The following is a 15633-nucleotide window of genomic DNA, read 5'->3' on the forward strand; positions in this document are numbered from 1 at the left end:
GGCTCCGTCGGAATGGGGCACGAGAGTGTCGTCTCGTGCGCACGCCCCCCCCCCTTTCCGGTGGATGGCGGGGGCTGGCATTTGGCAATTCTATTGCCAGACCCCAGCTAAAAGAGAAGTGCTCTATCTGTTCTTATTCCTTTCTGGTCTAATATACAATTTTGGGTATCGGTAGATAGATAGTGAATTCATTTGGGTCTATTATAAAATTCTATTCAAAATTAAATCTAATCTGTGCAGAGCAGTAATTCAAGAATAGGTTGAATTTGATGGACTAATGTATTTTTTCAACCTCATCAACCATGTTTCTAGTCCAAAGGTGTCTTAATAATAATTAATAATAATTTCTGTACAGATGGAGCCACTCTCAGCCAGCCCACCATATTGTAGTTTCTCGCTCGCTCATCCCATTGCTATGTGGCGGGGTGTACCCCGGAGCAGGCTTCGTGTAGGATGCTGGTGCAGAGTGCTGGTAAATGGCCCGCTGAATGGTCGCGAAAGGTGCGCGCTCGCATGTCCTATACCTGGCGGACGGTGCACCTGGTGCATAGCAATTGTCACTCCAGGTTCGCGTCTAAACCTTTGTGAGTGCGAATCATCACGGTATTGGGCGCACTTTACGGCGGGCTGAATTTTTTTAAAAGCGCTCGCACCTCCATGGGGGTGCATGCAATTTTAAGAAAATTTGGCCCAGCGAAGGGTGCCAGATCGGCATAATTCGGGTGCCGTTTTCAGCGTTTAAACGGCACCTCGCACCCTTCGGACCTAATAGGATCGACCCCATAATCTTGTAGTGTGTATGAGCCTTTAGACGCCTTATCAGTCCATGTTTTCTGGATATGCATGCTTAAGCACAGGTGACTTCATTAGTACCCCAGTCAGTTTGATTATACCATCTGTGTACAAGCCTTAAGAATCAAGATTGGGAAACCCTGGTTAAAGAGGGTGTGGTATGTTTCACCGACAGTTGGGATCCCGACGGTCATTATCCCGGGATCCCGACTGGCCAGTCTCAGACAGCGGGCACGGCTATGCTCGCCACCTATTCTATTCTCTCTCTATTCTATTCTCTCTCTAAGAAAGGATCTGGCTTCCTCCGCATCACCACTTCTATGCCCATGCCCGTAGAACGCCCCCTCGCTGGATGTGGATCACTCCTTTAGATATACAGTACGTGTCCATGACACAAGCATTGCATTGGAAGTTTTGTTAATTCTTTTTAATGCACTTAAGAAGCCTTCAGTCTCCACCTTGTTTCAGAATGCTATACCAGTCCTGTCTATGGAAAACGCAGGCGTGCCCAGGCATTGGAAGGGAAAATGCAGGCGTGCCCAGGCATTGGAAGGGAAAACGCAGGCGTGCCCAGGCATTGGAAGGGAAAACGCAGGCGTGCCCAGGCATTGGAAGGGAAAATGCAGGCGTGCCCAGGCATTGGAAGGGAAAACGCAGGCGTGCCCAGGCATTGGAAGGGAAAACGCAGGCGTGCCCAGGCATTGGAAGGGAAAACGCAGGCGTGCCCAGGCATTGGAAGGGAAAACGCAGGCGTTCCCAGGCATTGGAAGGGAAGTCATGTGACATCAGCTCCGGCCCTGTTCAGCCTGATTCTATCGCAGTCACCAAGTAACTCCTGGGCTACACACAGAAAACAACAAATGAACACTGTGTCCTGGGAATAAATACAGATAAATCTGTAATTAATGCAAAATTTGGTACTTGTTTAGTGTCACGGCGGCCGATATATCAGATGCGATCCGATGCAATTTTTTTGCCTGTTCATAACTCCACTATCCACTATGCATGGAGTTGATTTTATATAGTGTGGCGAGCGCAGTAATCCGCAGGGCTCGGTGGCTTGCTGCGCTCGCCACACTATATAATATCAACTCCTTGCGTAGTGGATAACAGGAATTTTGGTCTTACCTGTTAATTCTGTTTTTCTGAAGCCATGGTGAATCACTGGTACCATGGGATATTGTAGGTCCTCCAGACCGGGCACCAAGGAGTTAAACTTCTGAGAGTGCAGCTGGGATGGTCTCCTTAATACCCTGCCCTGCCCCCAGGCTAATCAGTTTACTTACTACCAAAGCCCAAGGAACAGGAAAAGGCGAAGCCGACCCACACACACACCCCAATACCAGAGTCTTGAAGAAACAAGACAGAGATACACTCAAACACAGCAGATAAGAGCGAAGGGTGGGTGCCCATTTATCCACCATGGCTTCAGAAAAACAGAATTAACAGGTAAGACCAAAATTCCTGTTTTTTCCTTCAGCCTATGGTGGACCACTGGTACCATGGGACGTACTAAAGCAGTCCCTCAAGGGTGGGAACGCTCCCTAACTGCACTGAGGACTCCTCTACCAAATGCTGCATCAGCAGTGGCGAAGGAGTCAAACCTGTAAAAACGGATAAACGTATGTAGAGAAGACCAGGTAGCTGCACTGCAAATCTGCTCAGCAGAAGCACCCTGGCCCGCCGCCCAGGACGCTGCTACTGAGCGAGTAGAATGGGATCTAACGGAGACCGGAACTGGCTTACCCGAGAAAAGATAGGCTTGACGAATGGGCGTTCTGATCCATCGTGTAATGGACTGTTTAGAGGCTGGCCAGCCTCTCTTACGCCCATCATAAAGAATAAAGAATACGTTTTTCGGAGAGCCTTGGTTCTCCGAACATAAAGGCGTAATGCACACACAACATCTAAAGTAACAACATCCAAATCGTCGGAAGAAGAACCAGAAGGAAAAAAAGCCGAGACAACAATCTCCTGGATACTACTTTAGGAAGATAGTCCAAACGAGTACGGAGTACCGCCCGGTGTCTTAACTGAAAAGGTGTCTTAACTGATAAAGCACCTATGTCCGAAACCCTCCGAGCCGAAGCCATGGCCAGGAGAAAAACCGTCTTCCACGTCAACCAATGCAAAAGCGGCCTCCGCCAAAGGCTCAAACGGAGCCTTCTGTAAAGCCTCGAGAACAATAATCAAATCCAGGGGCGGGCTGGGCCGGGGGGCAGGGTGCCATATGCCCCCCAGGCCGCTCTACCAGTAGTCTTGCAGGCCGCCTGTTCCTCCTGATTACTGCCCATGACAGATGCTGTGTGGGGACGTCAGGACGCTGACGCCGCCCACCCAGGCATCTGTAGAGGATCTGGCGGATGGAGGACAGGCTGAGGTGTTCAGCCTGTGGCTGCGGCACAAGGAGGGAACAGAATTGGGAAGCTGCAAACATGGCCGCTGCTTCAGAAACATGGCGGCCGGCCTCCAGGGCTACGTGGAGGAGGGCCCGGCGGCCTGTTCCTCCTGATTACTGCCCATGACAGATGCTGTGTGGGGACGTCAGGACGCTGACGCCGCCCACCCAGGCGTCTGTAGAGGATCTGGCGAATGGAGGACAGGCTGAGGTGTTCAGCCTGTGGCTGCGGCACATGGAAGGAAGAGAATCGGGAAGCCACAGCAGGAACGGGGGGAGAAACTTCAAAGGCAAAAGCAGCTTAAGCAGGTGAGCATCTAACTCAGGGCTGGGCAATTGCGGCCCTCCAGATGTTGTGGAACTACACATCCCAGGATGCTTTGCATTAGTTTTGCTATGTGGCCATGCTGAAACTGATGCAAGGCATGCTGGGATGTGTAGTTCCTCAACATCTGGAGGGCTGCAATTGCCCAGCCCTGATCTAACTAAAAAAAATGTATTTCTGCTGTCCTCCTGTTATTTTGCAGGGGGAGCAGCCTGTGGAGTCCTGATGTTGTTGTGCAGGGGAAGCAGCCTGTGGAGTCCTGATGTTGTTGTGCAGGGGGAGCAGCCTGTGGAGTCCTGATGTTGTTGTGCAGGGGGAGCAGCCTGTGGAGTCCTGATGTTGTTGTGCAGGGGGAGCAGCCTGTGGAGTCCTGATGTTGTTGTGCAGGGGGAGCAGCCTGTGGAGTCCTGATGTTGTTGTGCAGGGGGAGCAGCCTGTGGAGTCCTGATGTTGTTGTGCAGGGGGAGCATCCTGTGGAGTCCTGATGTTGTTGTGCAGGGGGAGCAGCCTGTGGAGTCCTGATGTTGTTGTGCAGGGGAAGCAGCCTGTGGAGTCCTGATGTTGTTGTGCAGGGGGAGCATCCTGTGGAGTCCTGATGTTGTTGTGCAGGGGGAGCAGCCTGTGGAGTCCTGATGTTGTTGTGCAGGGGGAGCAGCCTGTGGAGTCCTGATGTTGTTGTGCATGGGGAGCATCCTGTGGAGTCCTGATGTTGTTGTGCAGGGGGAGCAGCCTGTGGAGTCCTGATGTTGTTGTGCAGGGGGAGCAGCCTGTGGAGTCCTGATGTTGTTGTGCAGGGGGAGCAGCCTGTGGAGTCCTGATGTTGTTGTTGTTGTTGTGCCCTGTTATGATTATACAGGAGGAGCAGCCTGTCGTGTCCTGCTATTATTATACATGTGGAGCAGGGGGTTTTCCCAGCCCTCAGGAACCCACCCCCTCTCTAATGGAGTGTTTTAATTTTTTATTTTTTTGTCTGATTGTGGGTCGCAATCGTAGCTCCGCCCTCTTACGGAATTATTCACCCATTTGCGGCAATATTTCTCCCGGAATCGATGATGCGCTGTTAATTATGGGCCAGTGCTTATGGGCCAGTGCTCTGGACTTGCCCCCCAGGCTAAAATTTGCCAGCCAGCCCCTGATCAAATCCCAAGGGTGAACTGGAGGAAACATAAGGAGGCTGCAAGTGTAAAACACCCTGCAGGAAAGTCTTAAGAAGACTGAGCAATCCTCTTTTGAAATAAAACAGACAAGGCGGATACCTGGACCTTTAAGGATGCCAGACGCAATCCTGTATTCAGTCCCTCTTGTAAAAAGTCAATAACCTTGACAAAAAATATTGCCTAGGCAAATGACGCGTTAAACACCACGCAAAATAAGTCCGCCACACCCTGTGGTAAACGCTAACTGTAGACGGTTTACGAGCAGAAATCATAGTATAAATAATTTGGTCTGAAAAACCTCTACCCTTTATGACCGACCGCTCAACCGCCATGCCATCAAATTCAGACGGGAAAGGTCTGGGTGAAGACAAAGGCCTTGCATGAGTAAGTCTGGCTGTAGAGGTAGACGCCACGGGGGTGCACTGTTGAGATCTGCGAACCACGCTCGCTTCGGCCAGTTGGGTGCAACCAGAATGGCTATTACCCTTTCCACCTGAATCTTTTGAAGAACCCACTGAAGCAGGGCAATCGGAGGAAAGGGATACACTGTTTGAAATGGCCACAGAACCGCCAGTGCGCCTATTAGAAATGCACCGGGTCTCTTGTGGATGCTCCGTAACAAAGAACCTTGTGGTTTTGCTGTGAGGCAAACAGGTCGATCTGAGGCCAAACCCACCGCACCACCAACTGGTGAAATACCTCTGAATGGAGGTAAGGCACATGCAAGGTGAATGGAGATGGTCCTTAGATATAGGAACATCCGCACTAAGTCCTGAACAGACTCTCTGTTGTCCTGGAGAGGAAAACCTGTTGCGACGAGGTATCCAGAAGGGTACCCAGGAGAATCATATGCTGGGAGGGAATCATGCTGGACTTACGCCAGTTGATGAACCATCCGTATCCCTGTAAAATTGTTACTGTCAGATTGACATGTTCCTGAAGACTGGCCTGAGAGTTTGCCATTGGAGAATATCGTCTAGTTACTGTACGTCAGGATTCAAATCCCTTGCAGTAGCAAGTGGGCTGTTATCACTGCCATCTCCCTTGTGATCACACAAATTGCAATGAAGTGACCAAAAAGGCAAGACTCGGAACTGGAAGAGATTTCTCTGAACAGTGCACCTGAGGAATTTGTCAATCCTGTGGCTGTGGACCTAGACATTGTCTATCTGTTATACCGTAGCCCTTGCTGTTGTCATAGTGGGAGGAGTTTCAGAGTCTCCCTGTGATTAGTGTCCACCAGCCTCTGCAGTGGCGCTCTCTCTGTAGCTGGATATATGGTCCTCTCACCCAGTCTTCTGAGGACGGTGACCATACGGCACTGTCACACTATCCAATTACAACTGTTGCCCTGTGCCAAAGGGATCTGGATTATAAATCGATGATGTATAGGTCGAATTGACAAAAGGTGGACGTGCACGCGGTCAACTTTGACAATTGTTTTCTAATTTTTCATACGTTTCCAACTACGTAGACTTGGAAAGGTAAAGAGTTCTGGACACTACTCTAATAAGGGGGGCCGCATGTTCACTTTACATTGGCCCCAAACAAACACAAACCTTTTCCACTTCGTTCTTTTTGTCAGATTTGACAGGAAGCAGGTAAGTTGTTACTTCGGTGATCATTAGCGTTTGTGTATTTCACACCTTGGCTTAAGTACAAATCTAAGCTGTTTGTGTTGGTGTAGGAGAATGGGTGTTACCGGTGCCTGAGGAAGGTAGACGTGTAGGAGAATAGGTGTTACCGGTGCCTGAGGAAGGTAGACGTGTAGGAGAATGGGTGTTACCGGTGCCTGAGGATGGTAGACTTGTAGGAGAATGGGTGTTACTGGTGCCTGAGGAAGGTAGACGTGTTGGAGAATGGGTGTTACCGGTGCCTGAGGAAGGTAGACGTGTAGGAGAATGGGTGTTACCGGTGCCTGAGGAAGGTAGACGTGTAGGAGAATGGTTGTTACCATTGGCCGAGGAAGGTAGTCGTGTAGGAGACTGGGTGTTACCGGTGGCCGAGGAAGGTAGACGTGTAGGAGAATGGGTGTTACCGGTGCCTGAGGAAGGTAGATGTGTAGGAGAATGGGTGTTACCGGTGGCTGAGGAAGGTAGATGTTTAGGAGAATGGGTGTTACCGGTGCCTATGGAAGGTAGACGTGTAGGAGAATGGGTGTTACTGGTGCCTGAGGAAGGTAGACGTGTAGGAGAATGGGTGTTACCGGTTACCGAGAAAGGTAGACGTAAAGGATAATGGGTGTTACCGGTGCCTGAGGAAGGTAGACGTATAGGAGAATGGGTGTTACCGGTGCCTAAGGAAGGTAGACGTGTAGGAGAATGGGTGTTACCGGTGCCTGAGGAAGGTAGATGTGTAGGGGAATCGATGCTACCGGTGCCTGAGGAAGGTTGACGTGTAGGAGAATGGGTGACACAGTGCCTGAGGAAGGTAGACGTGTAGGAGAATGGGTGTTACCGGTGGCTGAGGAAGGTAGATGTGTAGGAGAATGGGTGTTACCGGTGCCTGAGGAAGGTAGACGTGTAGGAGAATGGGTGTTAACGGTGCCTGAGGAAGGTAGATGTGTAGGAGAATGGGTGTTACAGGTGCCTGAGGAAGGTAGATGCGTAGGAGAATGGGTGTTACAGGTGCCTGAGGAAGGTAGATGTGTAGGAGAATGGGTGTAACCGGTGCCTGAGGAAGGTAGATGTGTAGGAGAATGGGTGTTACCGGTGCCTGAGGAAGGTAGATGTTTAGGAGAATGGGGGTTACCGGTGCCTGAGGAAGGTAGACGTGTAGGAGAATGGGTGTTACCGGTGCCTGAGGAAGGTAGACGTGTAGGAGAATGGGTGTTACTGGTGCCTGAGGAAGGTAGACGTGTAGGAGAATGGGTGTAACCGGTGCCTGAGGAAGGTAGATGTGTAGGAGAATGGGTGTTACCGGTGCCTGAGGAAGGTAGACGTGTAGGAGAATGGGTGTTACCGGTGCCTGGGGAAGGTAGATGTGTAGGAGAATGGGTGTTACCGGTGCCTGAGGAAGGTAGACGTGTAGGAGAATGGGTGTAACCGGTGCCTGAGGAAGGTAGATGTGTAGGAGAATGGGTGTTACCGGTGCCTGAGGAAGGTAGACGTGTAGGAGAATGGGTGTAACCGGTGCCTGAGGAAGGTAGATGTGTAGGAGAATGGGTGTTACCGGTGCCTGAGGAAGGTAGACGTGTAGGAGAATGGGTGTTAACGGTGCCTGAGGAAGGTAGATGTGTAGGAGAATGGGTGTTACAGGTGCCTGAGGAAGGTAGATGCGTAGGAGAATGGGTGTTACAGGTGCCTGAGGAAGGTAGATGTGTAGGAGAATGGGTGTAACCGGTGCCTGAGGAAGGTAGATGTGTAGGAGAATGGGTGTTACCGGTGCCTGAGGAAGGTAGATGTTTAGGAGAATGGGGGTTACCGGTGCCTGAGGAAGGTAGACGTGTAGGAGAATGGGTGTTACCGGTGCCTGAGGAAGGTAGACGTGTAGGAGAATGGGTGTTACTGGTGCCTGAGGAAGGTAGACGTGTAGGAGAATGGGTGTAACCGGTGCCTGGGGAAGGCAGACGTGTAGGAGAATGGGTGTTACCGGTGCCTGAGGAAGGTAGACGTGTAGGAGAATGGGTGTAACCGGTGCCTGAGGAAGGTAGATGTGTAGGAGAATGGATGTTACCGGTGCCTGAGGAAGGTAGATATGTAGGAGAATGGGTGTTACCGGTGCCTGAGGAAAGTAGATGTGTAGGAGAATGGGTGTTACCGGTGGCTGAGGAAGGTAGATGTGTAGGAGAATGGGTGTTACCGGTGCCTGAGGAAGGTAGACGTGTAGGAGAATGGGTGTAACCGGTGCCTGAGGAAGGTAGATGTGTAGGAGAATGGGTGTAACCGGTGCCTGAGGAAGGTAGATGTGTAGGAGAATGGGTGTAACCGGTGCCTGAGGAAGGCAGACGTGTAGGAGAATGGGTGTAACCGGTGCCTGAGGAAGGTAGATGTGTAGGAGAATGGGTGTAACCGGTGCCTGAGGAAGGTAGACGTGTAGGAGAATGGGTGTTACCGGTGCCTGGGGAAGGCAGACGTGTAGGAGAATGGGTGTTACCGGTGCCTGAGGAAGGTAGACGTGTAGGAGAATTGGTGTTACCGGTGCCTGAGGAAGGTAGATGTGTAGGAGAATGGGTGTTACCGGTGCCTGAGGAAGGTAGACGTGTAGGAGAATGGGTGTAACCGGTGCCTGAGGAAGGTAGATGTGTAGGAGAATGGGTGTAACCGGTGCCTGAGGAAGGTAGACGAGTAGGAGAATGGGTGTAACCGGTGCCTGAGGAAGGTAGATGTGTAGGAGAATGGGTGTTACTGGTGGCTGAGGAAGGTAGATGTGTAGGAGAATGGGTGTTACCGGTGCCTGAGGAAGGTAGACCTGATAAGTGTGTAACAGTCTTTGCTCTTCCACTGCAGAACACAAGGGTCCGGTGAGCTGCGTGTGCATCAGTCCAGAAGGTCTGCGCGTCCTATCCTGCACTAGAAGCGGAGAGCTGGGGGTTCTGGATGTGCCCTCCCGGGGTTACCAGACTCTAATGCGCTCACATACAGACTCTCTTCTAGCCTTCTCCACCCACCCATCTCAGCCTCAGCTGGCCACTGTGTCCAAGGACAACACGATCCGAATCTGGGACCTGTGTTCTCTGCAGCAGGTAATGTGGCACCATGCACAGGTCTCTTATGTTGTGTCGCAGGCTTCTGTATGAATATTGACTCTTAGCAAGAAGTGTACCCGATCGCATAACAGGCCTGTGCAACAGTGATGCCAATCTCACCAACTTGTACCCTTGTGGTGAGGTTATATGTAACTTCTGAAGCTGACATCATTGCTGTGTAACGTGATCCCTGTGATCTCACAGCCAGCAGAGGTTCTCATTGCTGAGCTCCCCATGTGTAATAATGTGACATCCCTATAAATCAGCATCTAGTGTCCGTAACCTGCGTGACAATGGCTCACAAGATTCAACCGTCTGCAGCATGATTTAGTGCTCATTGGTGGGTCCCATCCCACAGTCCAGCAGCAGCGGTGGGTGCACCCTTGCGTTCAGCAGCGCAGGCTGAGCAGTACCAGGCAGGAGCTGTCCTGTCCCCTATTGCAGGTGTTAGCAGGGCTCCTGGCCCTGGGACAGAGCTGAGTAACTGTGCAGCAGCAGAGGGTGCGTTACAAAGCTCCATTGGAAGAGCAGGATCCCACTGTGAACCAGCAGGTGCCCCTCTAGGAGCCCGGAGGCAGGAGTCTCCATTCCCTCTGGGAGTTACACCCCTGGTGTGACTTCTGAAGCTTGGTTAATGGGCCAGGGATGTGGCTGGGCCTCAAGGCTGAGCTTACAGTAAATCTGTTTGGGACTCTGCTTCTGTAATATCTGGTTGCTAGATCTACAGTGTCTAGATAGACAGTCAATAGGTCTACCATAAAAGGTCGACATGAATTAAAAATCCCTGTCTGCATAGGAGGAGAATATTATAGCGAGCCCAGCGAGCATACGCATTACACTACGTGGGGTCCATGCCGACATTCACAACAATTAAAAAAAACAACAACTCATGTCGATCTTTTTACGTGTCTACCTTTTTCATGTTGACCTATTGAATGTCGACCTTTTGAGGTCGACCTATTCTCTGTCTATCTAGACACTGTCTGTAGTGATCCCTGCAGGATTACAGGAGGGCACGGCGCTGGGGGATAGGGGGCCCCGGGCTGGGCCCAATGACATCACTAATGTGGGCAGGCCCTCCTGCTAACTTCTCTATTGGGGCATTCCTCGCCAACACAGCCTCACACTGCCAACACGGCCTCACCCTGCCAACACAGCCTCACCCTGCTAACACAGCCCCAACACAGCCTCACCCTGCCAACACAGCCTCACCCTGCCAACACCGCCTCACCCTGCCAACACCGCCTCACCCTGCCAACACCGCCTCACCCTGCCAACACAGCCTCACCCTGCCAACACAGCCTCACCCTGCCAACACAGCCTCACCCTGCCAACACAGCCTCACCCTGACAACACAGCCTCACCCTGCCAACACCGCCTCACCCTGCTAACACAGCCCCAACACAGCCTCACCCTGCTAACACAGCCCCAACACAGCCTCACCCTCCAACACGGCCTCACCCTGCCAACACGGCCTCACCCTGCCAACACCGCCTCACCCTGCCAACACAGCCTCACCCTGCCAACACAGCCTCACCCTGCCAACACAGCCTCACCCTGCCAACACAGCCCCAACACGGCCTCACCCTGCCAACACAGCCTCACCCTGCTAACACAGCCCCAACACAGCCTAACCCTGCCAACACATCCTCACCCTGCTAACACCGCCTCACCCTATCCATCCTCCTAACCTCTTTTGATCCTCCTATCCGGCCTCCGTTCCCCTCCGTTCCTACTTATCCTATTGTATTTCGTTTGTCCACCCACCTATTTTTAGTATGTTAACTCTTATGAGTAGGGTCCTCCTGCCTCACGTACTCACCCTACCTCTTTCCCTCACCTGTGCTTCTGTCCTGTTCTTCCCTTCCTCTACTTCATCTTCGGTCTCCTCGACAACTTTGACACCTACTTCTGAACTGATGCTGATTTTAGTTCTACCAGCTATACCCCTATTTATACCGTATTTTTCAACACACTCTCTACGTTACCTTGTAATTTGTTTTTTTGTTTGCTATGTACGGCGCAGCGGACGCTTTGCGGCGCCTTATAAATAAACGTACTACTACTACCCTGCCAACACAGCCTCACCCTGCCAACACCGCCTCACCCTACCAACACCGCCTCACCCTGCCCACCCTGCCAACACAGCCTCACCCTGCTAACACAGCCTCACCCTACCAACACCACCTCACCCTGCCAACACGGCCTCACCCTGCCAACACGGCCTCACCCTGCCAACATCGCCTCAGCCTGTTAACACCGCCTCACCCTGCCAACTCGGCCTCACCCTGCCAACACAGCTTCACCCTGCCAACACAGCCTCACCCTGCCAACACAGCCTCACCCTGCTAACACAGCCTCACCCTGCCAACACCGCTTACCCAACCAACACAGCCTCACCCTGCCAACACCGCCTCACCCTGCCAACACCGCCTCACCCTGCCAACTCGGCCTCACCCTGCCAACACGGCCTCACCCTGCCAACACGGCCTCACCCTGCCAACACGGCCTCACCCTGCCAACACAGCCTCACCCTGCCAACACAGCCGAGATTGAACACTATTGCATACCCTTCCCCATAGTTGTAGTTCTAGCTATCCACTCATTTAATAATAGGCAAAACCGGTGTTAGTGGCTGCCAATCAGTGTGACCATAAATCATTTGTTTTGGTCATTGCCATGTGCCTGGAGGCACCCCAGGGTGCCTAGGAACAGATTGGGTACAACTGCACTAAGTGACACACCAAGCACAAGCATGCAATGGCTACGTATGGGGCAGGCAGGATAGGTACCGAGACCTGGGGTGGCGTGAATGTTTTTTTCCTGCAGAAACACTGTCTGGATGTTGTCAAATCCTGTTTTAGTGCATTGTTCAATGTTAGTGGAGATATGTGTCATTGTTTTGTTGTATGTAGAGACCTTGTGCTTGTAATAGAGGAGCGGATTATGGGCCTGATTCCGCTTCATTTGTACTTTTGGGACGCCCTCCCCACAATGCAATAGCAGAAATGTAGCAAATACATCGCTATAATGCGAGTGCTGTGCCAGGTAGCGAAGCGCTTGCATAATACCAGTAGCCCCAAAATAGCGATTTAAAAATAAAATGTTTGCATATCTGCGCTCACTGCTGATCTAGGTCCTATATGAGAGGGCACAGCCACACTATTGGTTATATCATCCAGCCCTAATAAATAGGCAGAACTTTTACCTCCATCTATTTTACTTTCCTAAAGCTAGAATTGCAATCCCATTCCTGTTCTCCTGTGTGTAACTGGGCTTGTTGCATTGTCTGACTTCTCTTCTGCATCTCCGTTTGCCTGATCTCCTGCCCCACTGCTCAGCCATGAAGGTTGCAGTATGCAGCGGGCTACAGTACATTTCTTATAGAAGCCGTATTAGATCAGCTTGCACAATGCAGGGGAAAGTAGAATACGCTTTTCGTGTTGCTCTTTGAGTGTCGTGCACTTACCTTTAATTTTAGAGTTTCCCAATAAAGCGATCTTCTTCCCGCTAATTGTGTTTGTGTATTATATACCGGGACTCCCATCAATTACATGTAGGTAGAAGCCAGTTCGTAAAGTATGCGGTCATCAGTTTGTGGTGTTGTTGTTAACGACCCGCGTGTATTACTTGGTGTGTATGCTGCCTATTGTCTAGTGTGTACGCACTATATTGTTAATGGTGCGCGCTCCCACAGGTTGTTAGTGACCCCAATGTCCTCTATCCATGCAGCTCAATCCTGGCTCTATGGCAGGAATGGCCAAACTGTGGTCTCCAGCTGTTGTGAAACTACACATCCCAGCATGCCTTGCCATAGTTGTAGCGGTCCCTAATAGCAAAGCTATGGAGGGACTTGTAGTTTCACAACAGCTGGAGGGCCATAGTTTGGACATGCCTGCTCTATGGTCAGTTACAGTATACTCCTGGATGTGGCCACTTAAGTTACCTTAGAAGATTTTATTTTTTGTTTCTCCAAGATATCGTTTGTCAGTGAGTTCATGGGAATCATGAGCGACACTATCGCTGGAATATTGTCTAGTGTGTACCCAGCATTAGACTTCTTAAAAAAATATTGCGTTGGTCCATGGTGGCTGTGCCACTACCAATTCTTACAGAACTGGTAACCCCATCGCCAAGGGGCCACGCCCGATAGCCATGCAATAACAGCCACGGGTGGGGAGGGGGAAAGGGGAAGGGGAAGGGGAGGGGTGTGGGTGTCTTTGTCTCAGGTTCCCAAGCCTGTATGTGGGTCTCTTTGTCTTCGGTTCCCAAGCCTGTATGTGGGTCTCTTTGTCTTCGGTTCCCAAGCCTGTATTTGGGTCTCTTTTTGGTTCCCAAGCCTGTATGTGGGTCTCTTTGTCTTTGGTTCCCAAGCCTGTATGTGGGTCTCTTTGTCTTCGGTTCCCAAGCCTGTGTGTGGGTCTCTTTGTCTTCGGTTCCCAAGCCTGTATGTGGGTCTCTTTGTCTTCGGTTCCCAAGCCTGTATGTGGGTCTCTTTGTCTTCGGTTCCCAAGCCTGTATGTGGGTCTCTTTGTCTTCGGTTCCCAAGCCTGTATTTGGGTCTCTTTGTCTTCGGTTCCCAAGCCTGTATGTGGGTCTCTTTGTCTTCGGTTCCCAAGCCTGTATGTGGGTCTCTTTGTCTTCGGTTCCCAAGCCTGTATGTGGGTCTCTTTTTGGTTCCCAAGCCATTATGTGGGTCTCCTTGTCTTTGGTTGCCAAGCCTGTATGTGGGTCTCTTTGTCTTCGGTTCCCAAGCCTGTAGGTGGGTCTCTTTGTCTTCGGTTCCCAAGCCTGTATGTGGGTCTCTTTTTGGTTCCCAAGCCTGTATGTGGGTCTCTTTGTCTTTGGTTCCCAAGCCTGTAGGTGGGTCTCTTTGTCTTTGGTTCCCAAGCCTGTATGTGGGTCTCTTTGTCTTTGGTTCCCAAGCCTGTACGTGGGTCTCTTTGTCTTCGGTTCCCAAGCCTGTATGTGGGTCTCTTTGTCTTCGGTTCCCAAGCCTGTATGTGGGTCTCTTTTTGGTTCCCAAGCCAGAGCTGTACTGTCTTAAACTGATTGGATGAGCAGCTCTCCACCTTCACCTTTAAGATCCTCCAAGATCTGGATGAAATATTTGGGATCCATATGGAAGCGGAGCATTTTTGCACTCATTAGGTTGAGAATAGAGAGGACACGGTTCCAGAAGGCTTCCCTTGAGCTGTCAATTATGAAATTGCTCATTGGGCAGTTTAGTTCACTGCCCATGTATGAATATGAGATGTACAGACAGGTTGACAGTGTTTCCATTAGTTCCCGCTTGGTGTCCAGCTCTGATGCAATCACTTCACGGCAGAGCATGTACAGAAACATTAAATTGGTCGGTGTGAGGAAGCCAAAGGGCTGCCAGGTTCCAGTGAGAGATTTGTCTACAGACACCATCCATTCAGCAATGCGTATTGGTGACACCCGCTGCTTGCACCTGCGACAGAGGAACACCGAAAGACAGGCCAGCAGCTCGCCGGTGGATGCTTGCACCTTCTTGCATTCTGGTGGTGATAACTCTTGCTTTTCTTCAGCAGGCTCACAGTCAGGCTTCATGCATTCTGGTGGTGATAACTCTTGCTTTTCTTCAGCAGGCTCACAGTCAGGCTTCTTGCATTCTGGTGGTGATAACTCTTGCTTTTCTTCAGCAGGCTCACAGTCAGGCTTCTTGCATTCTGGTGGTGATAACTCTTGCTTTTCTTCTGCAGGCTCACAGACAGGCTTCTTGGCAATAGTATCTTGTGAGTCCTGTGTGTAGATTGATAAGTCAACACAGGAGATGGATTTCTTTAGGCTCTCATTGACAAGATGGGTAACATCAACCTGGCCATTTATGCGCGGCCTTCTTTTAGTCATACATCGCCTCATTCGGCCGAAGAGCGACTGTCTCTTGGCAGATCTTCCTATCTCACTGTTCTCGATAGCCGTGGGCTTGGCCCCACTTGATGTGTCTTCACCAGGGGTGCTTGCCTTGTGGCAGCATGGGAATGTCAAGCAATTCCACATTCTTATTCAGTGTAATGTTCTTTATAGCACTGATTGTGGTCTGTGGTGGCTCTGATTGCTGAATATACTCCAATAATAAGGGTCTGTTTCCAGCACGTTGTATATGATGCTTCCTGGTTCAGTCCACGGCAGCAAATGAGTCCAGCAGATTGTAGCCAGAGGTGTTCTCTGCTTACACTGGGCATTGTGACATCACAGGCTGATTGTGACATCACAGGCTGATTGTTATGTGTTATTTATGCCACTGATG

General features: G+C 50.9%; 1 protein-coding gene across 1 annotated transcript; it reads right to left on the reverse strand.

Annotated features, from left to right (window-relative positions):
• Nucleotides 1-14402: 14402 nt before the first annotated feature.
• Nucleotides 14403-15383, reverse strand: LOC146021137 (cyclin-dependent kinase 5 activator 1-like). The gene has a single exon (XM_083154937.1). It carries the CDS (start codon nucleotides 15381-15383, stop codon nucleotides 14403-14405), a length of 981 nt encoding a protein of 326 aa, XP_083011063.1.
• Between the last annotated feature and the right edge of the window lie 250 nt (nucleotides 15384-15633).

The sequence above is a fragment of the Crinia signifera genome, chromosome 7 (assembly GCF_055691185.1).
Source record: "Crinia signifera chromosome 7, ASM5569118v1, whole genome shotgun sequence".
Taxonomy (NCBI): Eukaryota; Metazoa; Chordata; class Amphibia; order Anura; family Myobatrachidae; genus Crinia; species Crinia signifera.